Below are 15,672 nucleotides of genomic sequence, written 5' to 3'. Positions count from 1 at the left end.
TTCAGAGAAAAGGGCATTTCAGAATAAATGGCTGTTGGACAAATAGGATTTCAAACCAGTAGGGCCTTTTTCAGACTACCAGAGCTTTGTAATAATGTTGTTGTTGTTGTTTTTGTTAAAATAATGTCATAACTGATATCTGATCTGCTTAACCAGGTGAATATCGGCACCAATATCCATCTGGCATATCAGATCGGTGCATCCCTACAGGTACTTCGTGAATCATCAACTATGTCCAGTCATGTAGACTTTTGAATAAGTAGAATTCTGTATAGTTGACCTGTTTGAGATTCACGGCTGCAGGAGGAACAAACAGGTTCTGAGTTGAATGACACTAATACGGAGCGTTGGAAAGTGTTAAAGATGAACTATGAATAACTATCCCTAATGCAGACACTCCTAATTAAAAGGCTGAAACAAGCATCATCATCATGATGATGACTAGGTGGTGGAAACATACTACGGTTCATAGAACATCTCAAAAAATGTCGTCCATACACTTTTTCTTGCCCGTGTTTGTCTTTTTGGAAGCAGCCACATGCTCCTTTAGGACCAGCACACCGGCTCAGTTCATAACTACGAGATGATCCTGTTCCTATGGCGACACCTGGTGGACGCTCTTCATCATGATCACAAGACAGACTTGTCTAACACGCACCCGAAATGAAACAAGCTGTCCACATTCCTAAAAAATACACGTTTTATTGTTCTTTTTTATCACCTTAGTGATGACGAAGAAAACCATGCTAGAGTTGAGAATGTTTCTACTGTTAGACCTGCTGGGTGTCAGTAAAAAGCTCCATATTGTTCTCTAGTTTACATCACAACAAGGCTGTGTAAAAAAAATAATAAAAAAACATGAAAAAAAACTGCAAAGTAGTCAAACTACATCCACACAATTTTTTTTTAGAATAATTAGTTCAACTCAAGGCAAACTTTACTGAAGATTATTACTTTTTAAAATACAAAAACAAAAACGTGGTTAATTCTTTACGTATCTTTACGTTATTGTCGAAACTGATGACATGAAGTTTATCTCACCTGTAAAAAATTACCAGTTTAATCAGTAAAACTGTTTCTTGTGGCTCAGTGAGTTCATGTTATCAGAACTCTTCAGCCGCTGAATGTAGCAGTTTGGGCTCTGACGTCAATTACAATCAGCATCTTCCTCATCAGCGTGTGATCCATCTGTTCACTGAGCCTGAGCTCCCTGGTTCTTCCTCTCCTGCCACACCTTCTTCCTGAGATCCAGCTCGGCGTCGGTGAATGAAGCCGGACCCCAGTTAGTGATCCTCTGAGGTTCCTTGTTACCTAAAAGACCCAGTTATAAAAGAAGGGAGGGATAACTTACAGACTAATCACCGATCATGCATTTTATTGCACAAAATATGAATTCTTACATAACGTTGCTTTAGTGAAGACAGCCACTGATGTTAAGTGATAAGGTGCAGCATTCCGAATCATTCCAGTTCATCCACACTAAACTGGAGAGACCATTAGTTTATGGTGCTGAAACAAGAGAGAACCTCTCCTATACTGTTGCCTCAAAGCTGAAGGTTCACCCATGTCTAAAATATGGATGAAGATCTTACCTAACTGGAACTGAGAGGACCAACATCAGTACAGACTATAAATATTTAGAAAGAAGAAGAAGTAGTGACAGCGGTGTGTTTTACTTTGGACCATCAAGTGCAACTTTCAGTATATTTGAGACCTCAGAAATTAGGAGGATATGAAATTTAAGGCCGTGCTCTGGGCGTCCTCTCCAGAAAATGTAGACAAAAAAATTTGTTGGCGTGAAATTTTTGCGACGTATTTATTATTATCGTTATCATTTTTAAAAAAAAAGATTTGAACAGGAGCAAATCGCTTTAGCACCGCTACTAGAATCTACTAGGAGCTATAGTGGCATGTCCGCCAGACGGGTAAGTTCAAGAGTTGAACTGATGAAGTCATTTGTCTTAGCTATCAGTGAGTTATAGCCGTAGCCTATCTGTCTTGTCGTGGTTTGGAGCATATCGTTGCTGTCGGGCGAAAACCTCCTATCTTCAATATATTAAATTTACGTGTGACTCTGTAGTAGCCTACACACCTACAAGCAAATCAAACCAAAATGGATTTGAGTGTGAAAGCTAAAAGTGATTTATTAAAATTCATAGTTATTAAAAGTGCAACAGATCTTGAATGACAACAACAGCTGTGGTTGTTGTGAACCCATGCTCCCCGGTGTATCATCAGACAACAGGCTGGCTGGAGACAAGCTCTTTGAATACATTCATTGGTTAATAATGTGTACAGATTTAAAGGGCGGCCAGTAAAATCGATTATGAAAAAATAAGTCAAATTTGCAAATAAGAGGTTTCTGTCTGTCAGCAACGATATCAGTAATAATTCATATGTAGGATATTTAATCAGTACAAAACAACAATAATATAAATTGGATAAAACAATGAATAATAAACCTCCACTTAATGCAATGATTTATAACATAATAATTTGTTTGTAAGATATGTAATCAATTAAAAACTGTAATAATTAGTATTAATTAGTTCAATTAATATATTAAAAATCCAGTTGTGTTTCAAAATATTGTGTTTTCAAATACATGTTTCATGGGTTTTTACTTTGCTCTGAGAATATGAGGTAAAACCAAAGTCGAAACAGATGCCGCCAAAATAATTGTGACTAATCGACTAATCGAAAAAGATAATCGATAGATTAGACGACAACCAAAATAATCGTTAGTTGCAGCCCTAGTTTCCTACACTCTGATGAGAACCAAAGAACGAAAATAACAGAATAACAAGGAAACAGCATTTTTATAATTTTTTTTAACATACTTTTAATTCGACTTTTAATTCCCTGTAAAGAATGCAGAATAATTTTCCCCTCTGGAGTGCGCTTTACAGATGTTACTAAATGCATGCCCTTATTGTGTACAACTATCCATAACTATAATTATCACCTCACGGTTGTATGTCGCTGCACACCGGTCTAGCTGCTGTTCCTGAACTGTGACGTTGAATAATGGCCAGATCATGTTTTGCAGAATACTATGATGTCACAAGGAATTTAATCTTTGACCTTTCTGATATAACATGTCATAACTTCATTATTTTATCCTGTTAGACATTTGTGTAAACTTTTGTCATAATTATAATGAATCTTAGCCAAGAATGTCATCAGCATGGAGGCATTTAACCAGGAATTCTTACTTTCCAGGACCTCTGTAACTTGCTTGAGCATCACTTTCTCTTCTTCATTTCTCTGCCAGTTTCTCACTCGCTGAGAAGGCGAGGCACAACAGTGCGGTAGACTACAGGCGGCACAGTGCTCAATTTACAAATTAACCAGCAGTTATTAAGGAGCAACAATAATTTTTCTACCTGGCTGGATGAGACGCACCAGCCCCTCATGTTTGGCCACCTTGTCCTTCCAAGTCTTTGTCTTGTTCGCTGCTCGTTCAAGCTTCCTGGACACCTCCTGAATAAGACAAAGAGAGAGAGAGAGAGGTGATGGTTGGAATCAGATCATATGAACGCTGAGTTGACGTCAGCCAAGAGGAGATAAATGAGATGGAGGATATTTTGACACAACTCATCCAGCAGGGGGGGCAGCTGCTGATGTGACTAAACTGTGATGATTGCTTCTTCCTTGATGAGTCATGATTTTGATGGATTAAAGAAATTTAAAAAATAAAACAAACATGCTTGTGGGTAGAGAAGAGTAGTTTGATTACCAGATACAAGAAAAGTGCCTTCTGCTAAACGGGAGAAAAGATCAGAAGGATTTTTTGGACGCCAGAGGACAGTTTCAACACTGACAGGAGATTCCTAGAGTCTCAGTGTAAACCTCCACATGTATGACCTAACCTCGTACTGCTCCAGCGCTCCCTGACGCTCCCTCTCCAGTCTATCCAGCTGCTGCATGGCTGCCTGAAGGTCTCTCTCCTTGGCCAGGCGCTCAGCCACCAGCTCCTGCTTCTCAGCCTCGGTCTGGGACAGTGCCCTCTGCTGCTGCAGGTGGATCTGCTCCAGCTCTGCCCTCTTGGCTGCCTCCTCCTCCAGCAGCCTGTGATGGAAAACAAAGAAATTATGCTTAAAATGTCTTTAAATATAATAACCTCCCTAAGGAAAATCCATGAAGACAACCACTAACTGCAGCTCCAAAAATGAGAGAAGTCAACAGATCTGTGATGATATAAAAGAGTTCATATTAACATCTTTAAAAAAAAAAACTATATATCTGTTAAACTGGTTTGCATAATATCATTCAGGTCTTCATATGATTGTGTCTACTGTACAATATGTCAGTGTGTGTGTGTCTGAGACCTGGCCTGCAGCTTGCGCATGGCCTCCTCATCCTGCTTGGCCTGCCTCTCATCCTCTAAGGCCTCCTCCAGCCGGTGGTACATGTCCTCCAGCTCCCGGACGCGCTGCAGGTACTGCTCCAGTTCACTGGACTTCTGAGCCACCTGCTCCTCCATCTGCTGACGCACCTGAAGAAGGCCGTATGGACACACATATATAACATAATGATGCACATTCTCTCCCACCAGGCAACTGAGCCCAGTAACAATCTACAAATGAAATGTAAATCTTTCCATTTCATACTGTAATGTAACAATAGCTCTACTAGCTTTAACTACATACCATTTAGCCTATGAGTTGCTGCAACAATTCTGTCTCACTTGAGTGAACAATATTATTTTTTGTTATCTAACCCCCCCCCCCCCCCACCCAAAAAAATGAAAATGTTGTCATTATTTACTCATCCTCATGCCGCTAGAAAGGTTTGGGTGTTATTTTAGTCCACAAAGCATTTCTTGCGACTCACACATTTTCTTTATCAACTGAAGTAGTCGGGTACAAAAGACACAGTCAGGTTTGTGCGCCCACTTCAGATGAGATGAGTGCTTTTAGCTTTGCAGCTATTGTGAAGATTTGTGCTTAAAAGAGGGTGCAAATGACATCTATTCAAATTCTTCTTCTCTTCTCTGTATGGGGTCCTTTTATATTTTTTCAGTTGTTTCTTTACATTCTAAAATAGACCTAAAAAGGTCCTCATCCACTTCAGTTGTTTAGGTGAATGCTCCAATGCGGTTTTGCCGTGAAATGTTTTGTAAACTACAAAATTTCACCCAACTTTCCATCAGCATGGGGGCGAGTACATAATGACTGAATATTCATTTTTGGGTGAACTCATCCTTTTAAGACATTTTTACTGAAGTAAGGCGATGATTCATAAATCGGTGGATTTCGACACTCAAACAAAAGATGACTCAACATCATGGGATTTATCATTTAACTTCTTTTTTAGCTTGTGTTTCCTGGAAGGATTGAGCCAAAAAAAAACATGAAAAAGTCCAGATTCATTAGTTTTCTTTCTGAACTTTGGGTGAGACCTTGTGTCCCCACATATGCCGTGTCACCACTCATCAGCCCACATGATCAGGACTGAGGAGCAGAGTTGTGGCGAGCAGACTGAGACACAGTGGTTACCATTTTCTCTCTCTCCAGGTCCAGTCTGTAGCGATCTTGCAGGTCCTCCTGAGTCTTCTTCCTCCTCTGTTCTTCTATCGCTCCTCTCGCCGCAGCCTCTTCCATTTTCTGTGAGGCACAAAAAGAAAAGGTGTTACCTTTCTGCTTGACTGGAGGCCGCACTAACTACGAGGAAAAAACCCCATTACAAAACAAACATGTCTTAATAAAGAAACTTGGGGTGGTTAATGAGGTCAAATAATAAAGAGCTGCATTCTTGTATCTTTTATAAAATATTTTGCTGAGTAAAACCAGGGTGTGTGTAGCGTAACATTCAAGCATTCAAAAGTTGTAAAAATCAAAAACAAACATCTGGCAGGGTAAAAATGAGAAGTGAGAAGCCATTATGATCAGCTACAGCTCTGAACACCATATGTTTAGCAACGCACTTTTCGCAGGTGCCTCTAATAAATATTCGTTTGCATAGTAGGTTTTACTTCCCTTTTCACTGTGAGAGTTCTGCTGCATAATGTGTTTTTTATACCAGTTGTGTATTGAGGTTATTTTAATCCAGACTCTTGAGAAAATGTAGGGAAGTGGACTTTCCATCCTGGTAATGGAATTACACCACCCCCCAAGTCATGAATGAGATAAATCAGTGTTCTGGCTCGTCTTTAGAATTATTCAAACCATCTAGGAGAAAAAAAAAGATATCTGAAACTCAACAAAAGAGAGAAAGCGAAAATTCTTCATGAGAATTGGTTGTAGGTTTCCTCATCTAAAAACAAGATTTACAAAATTACCTCATACCTGATTAACTTAAACACAGTACCTACCAATACAGCACATCTATACTCATATTTAGCTTTGTTTAATAACATACTGTAGATGTAACATGTATCAATAACATGAAGCATTAGAGTTGAGAGGTTTCGATAAAGCTGTTTTATCAATAAATATATGATTTGTCTATCTATGTCATTTTCTGTATAATCAAAGCACAAAACCCAAAAACCCTAAAAACAAAAGATAGATTAAAAATGTTTTTTAAATAAAACAGTAATTTGTTTAAAGAAAAAAAACTGATCTAGTGCTTCATCAGGGCTCATGATTTAGCCACTCTAATGAAGTTCCTTTTTTCTATATTTTCTTCATCTTTTGACACAAGTTCTTGTATTTGGAGATTTTAGCGCTGAATAGTGTCTGTGGGTTTAGGGGAGCCTGCGCTGTACATGCAGTAGCTGTCGAGCTGTAGGGGTTTCTGAAACAACTTCACCTACTCCCAAGGTGTATGGAGAAGTCAGGTCAAACAACAACAACTATATTGTAAGACCAATGATCTTCGGCTTGTGGCCACGGATGACACTGATGAAGGCCACAAGATGAAAAGCAACAAAAAGTTCAATAAGAGCCGATTGCTGATGTTAAGCACGCTGCTGTGAGTGTGCTTTTCATCCTGATATTTCTCATGATAAGCTACAGGGTTCAATGAAATATAGTAGTATAAAGCTGCCAAATAATTAGTACTACTTTTCCATCTTACTATGTTCAGATTTTAAGACAGTAAATTTTAAAGCAGTAGTTTGTAGTGTTGCTGTATCAGACTGCATTATCTTTGTTTAATGAGATTTGATTGCATTTAAAACAATAATAAAATAGAACCAAAATGGAGCGCTTTATCCCCTCAAAGTGTTTATTCTTCTTTCTTTTTAATGAAAATTAGTCATAAAGTACCAGAGAAAATGGAAAAGAAATCCACCCAACAAGGTGCGATAGCCTCCTCCTCGAAGTCTGTCAAAGTATCAAATATGGAGCAGTACCCTTCTCATAGCCTCCAGCTGTCTCTGTTTGTTATCATTGGCCAACTGGAGCTGCTTCATCCTCACTGCCAGGTCCTCCTCCTCCACCTGCTGCCTCTGCCGGAGCTCCCTGCGCCTCAGTCGAGACTCGCGGTGTGGAGACAGAAGCCCCAACCTCAGCAGCTGGATGCATGTTTGAACAGCTGCAGTGAGATAGGGTGAGAATCACTGATCAATTTACCTCTGAAACAACTCCATAGTTGCACTGTTGAGACATTAACTGTGACACCTCAAAAACTCTGACAAAAATGACAAGACTCTTGATGTAATAAGGCAGTTACAGAGCAGTGGAAAGTTACTAACTCATTACCTTGAATCCATTCCTGCTTCTTCTTTTTATCTGATGCACTGATCTCAAAGCTTTTATCAGTGCACTTGATGATAAACAGGCATTTCTTTCCTTCTTTGTCGGGCAGAGACTGCAGCAGAGAAAATGACACTTTCATTCACATTATACTCAACGTACAAAACAAAAAACAAGAAAATGTACTCATAATAACTTCAAATGATTCAGTTAAGACAGCCCAACAGAATGATTTTAATATTAAATACTGCACACTACAAATAGAAGACAACATTTCCTAACATAAATAAATCTACACAGCTGGACTGTTCACCTCCACACAGCAGCTCCGGTCCAGAACAATGTCTCCTTTCTTCTCTACGAGATCCTCACAGACGTAGTATGACACTGAGTTAGGTCGAAGGACAAACCAACGCTCGGTCCAGTTCTTCCTTTTGTGGCCTTTTTTCATCATGTAGCCCTTTAAAATACAGTGTGGTGAGGGACAAACGCACCTGAGACACCCAATTAGTCACCTTATCACTGTGATATGCTAAAAAGAACAAGTTAAGTTACTTGGATAAAAAAAAAGTATGGAATATACACAGACATTACATAACATACTGCAGATGTAATATGTATTAATTACATGGAGCCACTCTCCACTCTAATGAAGTTCCCTTTTTCTATATTTTCTTCGTCTTTTGACACATGTTCTTATATTTGGAGATTTTAGCGCTGAATAGTGTCTGCAGGTTTAGGGGAGCCTGCGCTGTACATACAGTAGCTGTCGAGTTGTAGGGGTTTCTGAAAAAATTCACCAACTCCCAAGATGTATAGAGAAGTCAGGTCAAACGACAACAACTTTATTCTAAGACCAATGCACTTCAGCTTGTGGCCATGGATGACGCTGATGAAGGCCACAAGCTGAAAAGCAACAAAAAGAGCCGACTGCTGATCTTAAGCACACTGCTGTGAGTGTGCTGTAACAAATGAAGGCGACTTAGAGGAACGTAAACCATTTTCTTTCAACTAAGGGAATACACAGTACTCGTGAGAGCAATGTGCTGTCTAACCTGCTTGAGCACATCCAATATGAGTTCCTGAAAGACCTCCGTGATGCCCATAGACAGGGTCTGGCGGTTCAAGCCCTTGCTGAAGTAACCCATCCCCACCAGTTCAATCAGCTCCCAGGCCGTCAGGCAGTTCTTCTTTTTGTTCAGCTGCAGCTTGTAATCTGAAAACTTCTCCTCACTCCATCCGCTTCCCATGGCCTCCAGCAGCTTTCGCAGGAAATACTCAATCTAGAGAGAAGGACCAGGAAATAGAGTTAGGGGGGATGTCAAGAGATATATCTACTCTTTGTTCGGGTGTTTAGTTTGCTATACTTGCTATTCTCTTCCTCACCTCTTCAGTAATGATGACGAGTGGGTATTTTTCTTCTGACAGAAAGTTGAAAATGCACCAGACTTTGAACGCATCATCGTCTGACATGAGTAGATGTTTAGTGCAGATATTTTTCTTGTAACACAGAGTCCAGCACATCTTGTTGAACTCCAGCACGTCAAACTCCTCCCGTACCTGGGAATAAAAATGCAGCATTCAGTTGGAGTCAAAGTCAAACTGGTCAGCACCAGTGAGCGCAGTGTGTTTACAAATGCTAAGCAGGATACTGGTGTTTGTCTCCTTTCAAAACCTCGAGTCTGCAGGATGTGAGGTACAAACCTGATGTAATTAAATGCCTAATTTTCATTCAAGTCAGAGCCTATGAGACAAAAGGCAAGAAAACAGCTTCCAAGTGCAAAGAGTGAAATTCAAGCAGTTTACTGACTGACATGGGAGTTAGTGTTGCTACACTTCAACAGATGTGTTTGCAGTGTTCCACACTTCGCTCACTAAGCTGTATGGGCTGCCTGTTTTTCTTACACTATTTTGCTAAGAATGTAAAACAAAAAGTAGCTAATTTCATCTACAAGTTTTGGATTTCTAACACAACCATTGAATAAATAATAGACAAAACACTGTTACTCTGAGTAGAAGTGGTTTGAACCATTTCCTCTCCTACAGACCAGACCAGGTCATGATTAGTCAGACGAATATGTGTCATCCAGTTTCCAGGAGAAGAAGTGTGTGTTGGTTTGTTTGTCCTATTTCTGCTGTTTGTGAAACTGTGCAGTTAGTTTTCTCTTAATTTTTGAAAAAGATTTTAAGAGCTGGTTATGGCAGAGTGCTAATGTTTAGCATAAACAAAAGCTTTGACAAAACTAAAGCAAGGTATAAAAAGTTATTACTTAGTTGTACTGATGCAAATATTTTTCTCACATCATAGAGAGCTGTCAAGTCCTAAAAACTGACATTGAACGTCTGGTGATATTTCTAATATTTTTTTGCCTATTCTCTGATCAGACAGCTCCTGACTGGAAGTTATTTATACAACGTCCTTGTACAGCTGCCTTTGTTTGGACAACGTTTAATAATTTAGAAATTCAGCTCCTTTTGTTAGAAAACAAAAAAAGCTTTGGGAGAAAAACTGTGACTGTATCACAACAGCAGTTGGTTCAGTTCAGGGTTCGAGTTATGTGGGAGCCAGTGGGAGCTGAGCACTCATAAGGAGGTCTCTGAGCTCCCATGAAAGCAGTAAAATCATGTATCTGTTGGATTTGCTAACACATTTCCAACAAACGTTATTTCACAGAGACAAAGACTGCACTTCACCACAAAGCCACCCATGGGGTCCAGTAGAATATAACACAAACTAGGCCTGTTTAAATTGCCTTAACTGTGAATGTGCCATTAATCCATTTGAAGTAAGAAGCCACTACATGCATCACCAGCCAGTAATATCTTATCAAATACATTGAACAGAAAGCAGAAGTATGGACTAGCTGACATGCTGCCGAACAAATGCCGCTACTGTTGAAGACCCTGAACATTATTACGCCTGATTTAAAGAGCTACACAAAGATCACATTATAACTCAAACCCTGTTCCAGTTGAACATTTTGTCAACTATAGACAGGTATCTGTCATGTAATCCCAAAATATAATTGTTGTAGATTACATATAGGATTTTTTTATTAGCTGTTATCATGAAAGTTGATATGTGATTTAGTTTCCCTGCAATCAGTTCACTGCTAACCAAGCGATCCATTACACTAGCTGGCAAAGGTTAATGTTTTGCTAATGCAGAAATCGAATCAATATTGACTCTCTCTGGCATGAGAGACAATCAGGCTTTGAACACAGCACTTAGCCCAGGGCTAAAAGGATTCTTAGAGCTGTGAGCCGCAGGCTGAGAAAACTTTCACACTGGCATATTACAAAGTAGGCTAACCCAAGGGTTTGCAAGTTTATCCCTTGCAAATGGACTCAACATGGGGCTAAAATGTACCAATTTGAATCCCATGGCATAGGTTAATGATGTGTGTGTGTGTGTGTGTGTGTGTGTGTGTGTGTGTGTGTGTGTGTGTGTGTGTGTGTGTGTGTGTGTGTGTGAAAAGGGGGGCATGCTTATCCCGGGTGAGCTCTGAGCGCAGCCCTGGGTTAAGAATATACAGAGTGAATATACAGAGCCCTAATGTAACTGACAGCTAGTAATTCGTCTTCTAGTTTTTCTAATTTTGTGAATCCTTTTCTTTAGTTACTGTACTAACCCATGGTTCCAGTGTCTTCTGTCTAACTCTTGTTCATGAAATCTTTTTCTGATTTGCACTTTTTCACTATCATTGAATGTTTTGTCCAGAACAGTTTCAGAATCGCTTTCACTGAAAACCTCAAAGGCCAACTTCTGTCTTTAACCTTTACTGTAGGTGTGTGCATAGCTTTATGCACCTACATGCATGGTGAGAGCACAACAAATATAGTGCAATATATTTGATATTAGCATGATTTTGGCACTAGCATAAAAAAAATGTCAAATGATACCCAGCCCATGTTGTTATTATTTTGTCAAATTTTAGTGTATTAAGTGGATTTGAGACACAAGACTCTTCGATCCTCCTTGAACAGTTTGACCCTGTTTGTCCCCACCTTGTCAAGAATGAACCTGTTGAGGTACGGCATGTAGCCCTGGTCGGACAGAGGCCCTTTATCATCATCTTTGAAATGCTCTTCAAGGGCCACAGGGTCATGAGGGATCTTCATCACTGTGCACAGGCTGTGAGACAGCACCTAAAGAACAACAATATGAATGTTGAATTAAAATACATCAGCGAGGCACATAAAGAACACTTAGGACACATCAATATACAGCAACAGATGAAGTTCTCACAGTTTTCAGATTTTGACACACACATGCAAAATCCTGCCACTGACTTTTACAAGCATCGCTGGCCAAGCATTACTTCTGTTCTCGAAGATGAGCTTTCTTTTTTTCCTTCACAAACAGTTTCCTATACCAGTCCAAAGGGAGGTTGTAGAAACTGTAGATGGTGGACAATAAGCTTTAAACTGGCTATTGCAGTAACATAAAAACCTTAAATACATCTCCAAAAATAGGGACTTTTAGTGTTTTCCTGGCAGATCTGCAGTATTGAGAGAGCATATGTGCGAGATGAAAAACCCTGCAGGATCCTTGAAGTCAGACTGTGTCTTTGTGAGACTGGGCACACAGACATCACACCCAGCAGGGAAACTAACTCAAGCCCAGGCTGTCACACAAAAAAAAACCACTTATTTCGCGCCACTGCCACAGTTAAGCATCCTGTAACAGGTTTTTCAAGATCTGTGACTATGACAGAAGTGGTCTAAACACAAATAAGCAGCAACATAAATGAATGAATGGTGGATAAATCAGAGAATCTGACATGGGCAATACAACATACTGGCAACTCTACAGTATACAGTAAAATATACATTGTGTTGCGATTGTAGTAATTACCAGTTCATAACCATTAAACATCCTGCATTCAAACATTACATTAGGAAAAAATAAATTAGAATTATCACATTCTTCACATATCACATTTATCACAGCAATGCATCATATTCTCTGAGATTATCCATGTTTTTGGCACTGAACCACATATTTCTAATAAATTCAGCTTTTCGTGACATTAGAAAACACAGCCCTGTTCTCAGTTTCAGACATTTTCCATCTAATCCAAGACGAGAGTCCAAGTAGTTTATTTAACTAGTTTAAGAAGTCTTTTCTCAGCGCATAAGCCATCGGTTTGTCACAAACATTCACAATCAACACAGTTAGAGGTTTGTGGTTTAAACTGGTTGTACGGGTGTGAAACATTATAATGCAGAAGGTAACTAGTAACTAAAATGTAGTGGAGTAAAAAGTACAATAGGCTACTTGTCTCTGAGATGTCGTTATGTAGAAGAAGAAAACTGCATGAAATGGAAAAACTTTGTAAGCTCTTGATGTGTTTTGGGTGCAAAAATGTTAAAAGTAGCTAACTAGTAACTAAAGCATTCAGACAAATGTAGCGAAGTTAGTACATTTTCCTCATTCCTCATAAATGTAATGGAGTAGAAAGTGGGGTAAAAAAAAAAAAAAAAAAGACTCGGGTAAAGTAACTTACCTCAAATCTGTACTAAAATACAATAGGCCTACTTGACCAGCTACGTTCTTAGCTCAAGTTCCAGTCATGATGGAAAGTTTACACACATTTTTAAAGAACAGGTATCTCATGGCAGTCAGCCGTTACAATGATTTCTCCAATTTGTATTTTATTTTGCTGTGATGAAATGAGTGGAACACATACAACTATGTCTCAAAAAACATTCATGTTTGGTTCTGTAATGAGCTTATTAAAGGTCTTCTGAACATGGGACAGAATCTGCTGGGTCAAAAATATACATACATCAACTTGAAGAATCAATTTTTGTGATGGAGAAAGTAGTGTCAGTCCAATTTTCTTTGTAGCATAGCATCTTAACATCTTCTGAGTGATTATTACTGATAACAGCTTGTGACTTTTCTGGGCCCATTGTAGCAGAGCTTGTTTGATACACCCATTAGACTCAACCAAACACTACACTAGGAAAGTCTGAAGAGCTCAGCATTGATCTGAAAGAGCCTGTTATTGATTTGAACAAGTCAGGAAAGTCACCTGGAGCCATTTAAAAGCAGTTACACGTCCCAAGATCAACTGTACAAACTACCATTTGTAAGTATAAAGTGCATGGCACAGGTGTCAGTGTGCAGAGGTCACAGTGTGTTTTGCATCAACATGAGCTGAGAGGCTGCCATGCAAGAGCCCTTGTTCCAGACATGGAACCTTAAAGTTTAACAGAAGTTTGCTGCTGATCGCATGGACAAAGAAAAAACCTTATGGAGGAAAATGGTGTGGTCTGACCAGCAGTATGTTTGGAGGTGAGGAGGGGAGGCCTGTAACCCAAAGAACGACATATCTACTGTCAAGCATGGTGGTGGTAGTATTATGTTGTCGAGCTGTTTTTGCAAGTGGATCTGGTGCTCTAAAGAATGTAAATGGAATAATGACGAAGGAGGATTATATCCAAATTCTTCAGAAACAGCTAAAATCATCAGCAGAAGATTGGGTCTTGGGTGCAGCTGGGTGTTCCAATGGGACAGTGATCCCAAACACACATCGAAAGTGGTGAAGGAATGGCTAAAGTTTTGGATTAGCCTTCCCAAAGTCCTGACTTGAACCCCATCGAGAACATGTGGACAGTGCTGAAGAAACAAGTCCAAGGTTTGTTTAACTTTACTGATTCTTCCTAAAGGAGTGGTTAAAACTTCAGTCAGAGTACTACCAGAGGCTTGAGGATGGCTATCAAAAGCAGGTGATAGTGGCCAAGTGACATAAATACACATAGATTGTGTATGGGGTTCAGGTCAAGCGAGTTGGCTGGCCAATCCAGCACGGTAATACCATGGTCAGCAAACCGGTTACTATTCCCGCTGGCAAAGCAAATCAGCATCTCCATACAGTGTGGAGATGTTCCTCTTCCAGCAGGACTTGGCAGCTGCCCGCAGTGCCAAGATTAATAGCTTTACATGAGCTGCAAGCCCTTATCATCAAAATTGACACAGAGAAAGGCTTGAAATATTTCACTTCATGTGTAATGAATCTTGAATACATGAATATTTCACATTTTGAATTAAATTACAGGAAAACTTTTAACTTCTTCATAATACTCTAAGTTTTTTTTTTTAGATGTACCTGTAGATGTTCATTACAAGTGTATGTAAACTGTACATTACTGTGTGTCACACTGAGCATAAGTAGCACAAAGTGGAAATAAGCTAGCTTGGTGAAGTGCCGGTGCCCTCAGAATTGCACTTGAGTAAGTGTACCACCACTTGTGAAGATAACTAACACTGTACACTGGAGTTTAGTCGTGTTTTTATCACACGACTACCCAAAAATGTCATACGGTGAGAGGAAGGCAAGTTACTTTCACGAGATGTACGTAATTAGCCGTTACTGACCCGCCGTCAACGTTGAACCGTTAACGTTACACACAAAACTAACGGTAAACACGACGAGTAACGTCAACGTTCGACACGTCGGTAGTCACTCTGAGTGTGTGTTCCTGATGATGGCGACTGAACTTCTCAACACCACAGAAAACAGAAGTGAAACGCACCTTTAATTGAGATTTGGAAACTTTCCCACGTTGGTCCACGTCCAGCGCTGTGAATGCGTGCCATATGGATTTCAAAAGTTCCTCGCGAAGCCACATTTTGTCTCAGCCGCACCAGAAGGACCTGTTTGTCTGTCCGTCTGTCTGCTGGGTGTTGGTGGGTCACTTTCTTTGCCTCTAAAACACTGAAGTGCAGGCGAGCTGTCGGTGGCGCAGCAGGGACGAGTGTGATGACAGCGCCACACAACGTTTACTTCACTTTATTTGTGCTCTTCTGAGCAAGCTGCCAAAAGGTTTTTCATCAACTGCATTCCAGCAGGGAGTATTTAGGAGACAGGTCAGAGTCCTGCACCGGCTGTATTAATCCTCCTATGAAGTTCGGGTCAAATCTGACCGATTTACAACTTCATAAAACCCTAAATATTTTATTTTTCCTCAGATTGCCTCGAGGCCTTATGATATCCTCCACACTAGGCATTTGAACATA

General features: G+C 39.8%; 1 protein-coding gene across 1 annotated transcript; it reads right to left on the bottom strand.

The window, feature by feature from the left end:
- Window positions 1-678: 678 nt before the first annotated feature.
- Window positions 679-15,467, bottom strand: LOC115580163 (switch-associated protein 70). The gene is made up of 12 exons (XM_030414156.1): window positions 15,189-15,467; window positions 11,652-11,792; window positions 9,030-9,203; window positions 8,699-8,926; window positions 7,957-8,103; window positions 7,650-7,758; window positions 7,301-7,482; window positions 5,502-5,609; window positions 4,332-4,498; window positions 3,873-4,071; window positions 3,387-3,483; window positions 679-1,311 (listed from the first exon to the last, which is right to left on the bottom strand). The coding sequence occupies exons 1-12, from the start codon at window positions 15,282-15,284 to the stop codon at window positions 1,193-1,195; spliced, it is 1,767 nt and encodes a 588-aa protein (XP_030270016.1). The 5' UTR covers window positions 15,285-15,467; the 3' UTR covers window positions 679-1,192.
- Between the last annotated feature and the right edge of the window lie 205 nt (window positions 15,468-15,672).

The sequence above is a fragment of the Sparus aurata genome, chromosome 4 (genome assembly GCF_900880675.1).
Source record: "Sparus aurata chromosome 4, fSpaAur1.1, whole genome shotgun sequence".
NCBI classification, from domain to species: domain Eukaryota; kingdom Metazoa; phylum Chordata; class Actinopteri; order Spariformes; family Sparidae; genus Sparus; species Sparus aurata.
This window is presented reverse-complemented; position numbering and strand designations above follow the sequence as displayed.

Bases quoted from the DNA above. Each gene is read 5' to 3' on its own strand.
- LOC115580163 (XM_030414156.1), bottom strand. From the start codon at position 15,284: ATGTGGCTTCGCGAGGAACTTTTGAAATCCATATGGCACGCATTCACA. The intron at 8,927-9,029 runs GTGAGGAAGAGA...CCTTCTCTCTAG, and splicing joins TCGTCATCATTACTGAAGAG to ATTGAGTATTTCCTGCGAAA. The intron at 1,312-3,386 runs GTAGAAAAATTA...TGGGTCTTTTAG, and splicing joins GGTGCGTCTCATCCAGCCAG to GTAACAAGGAACCTCAGAGG.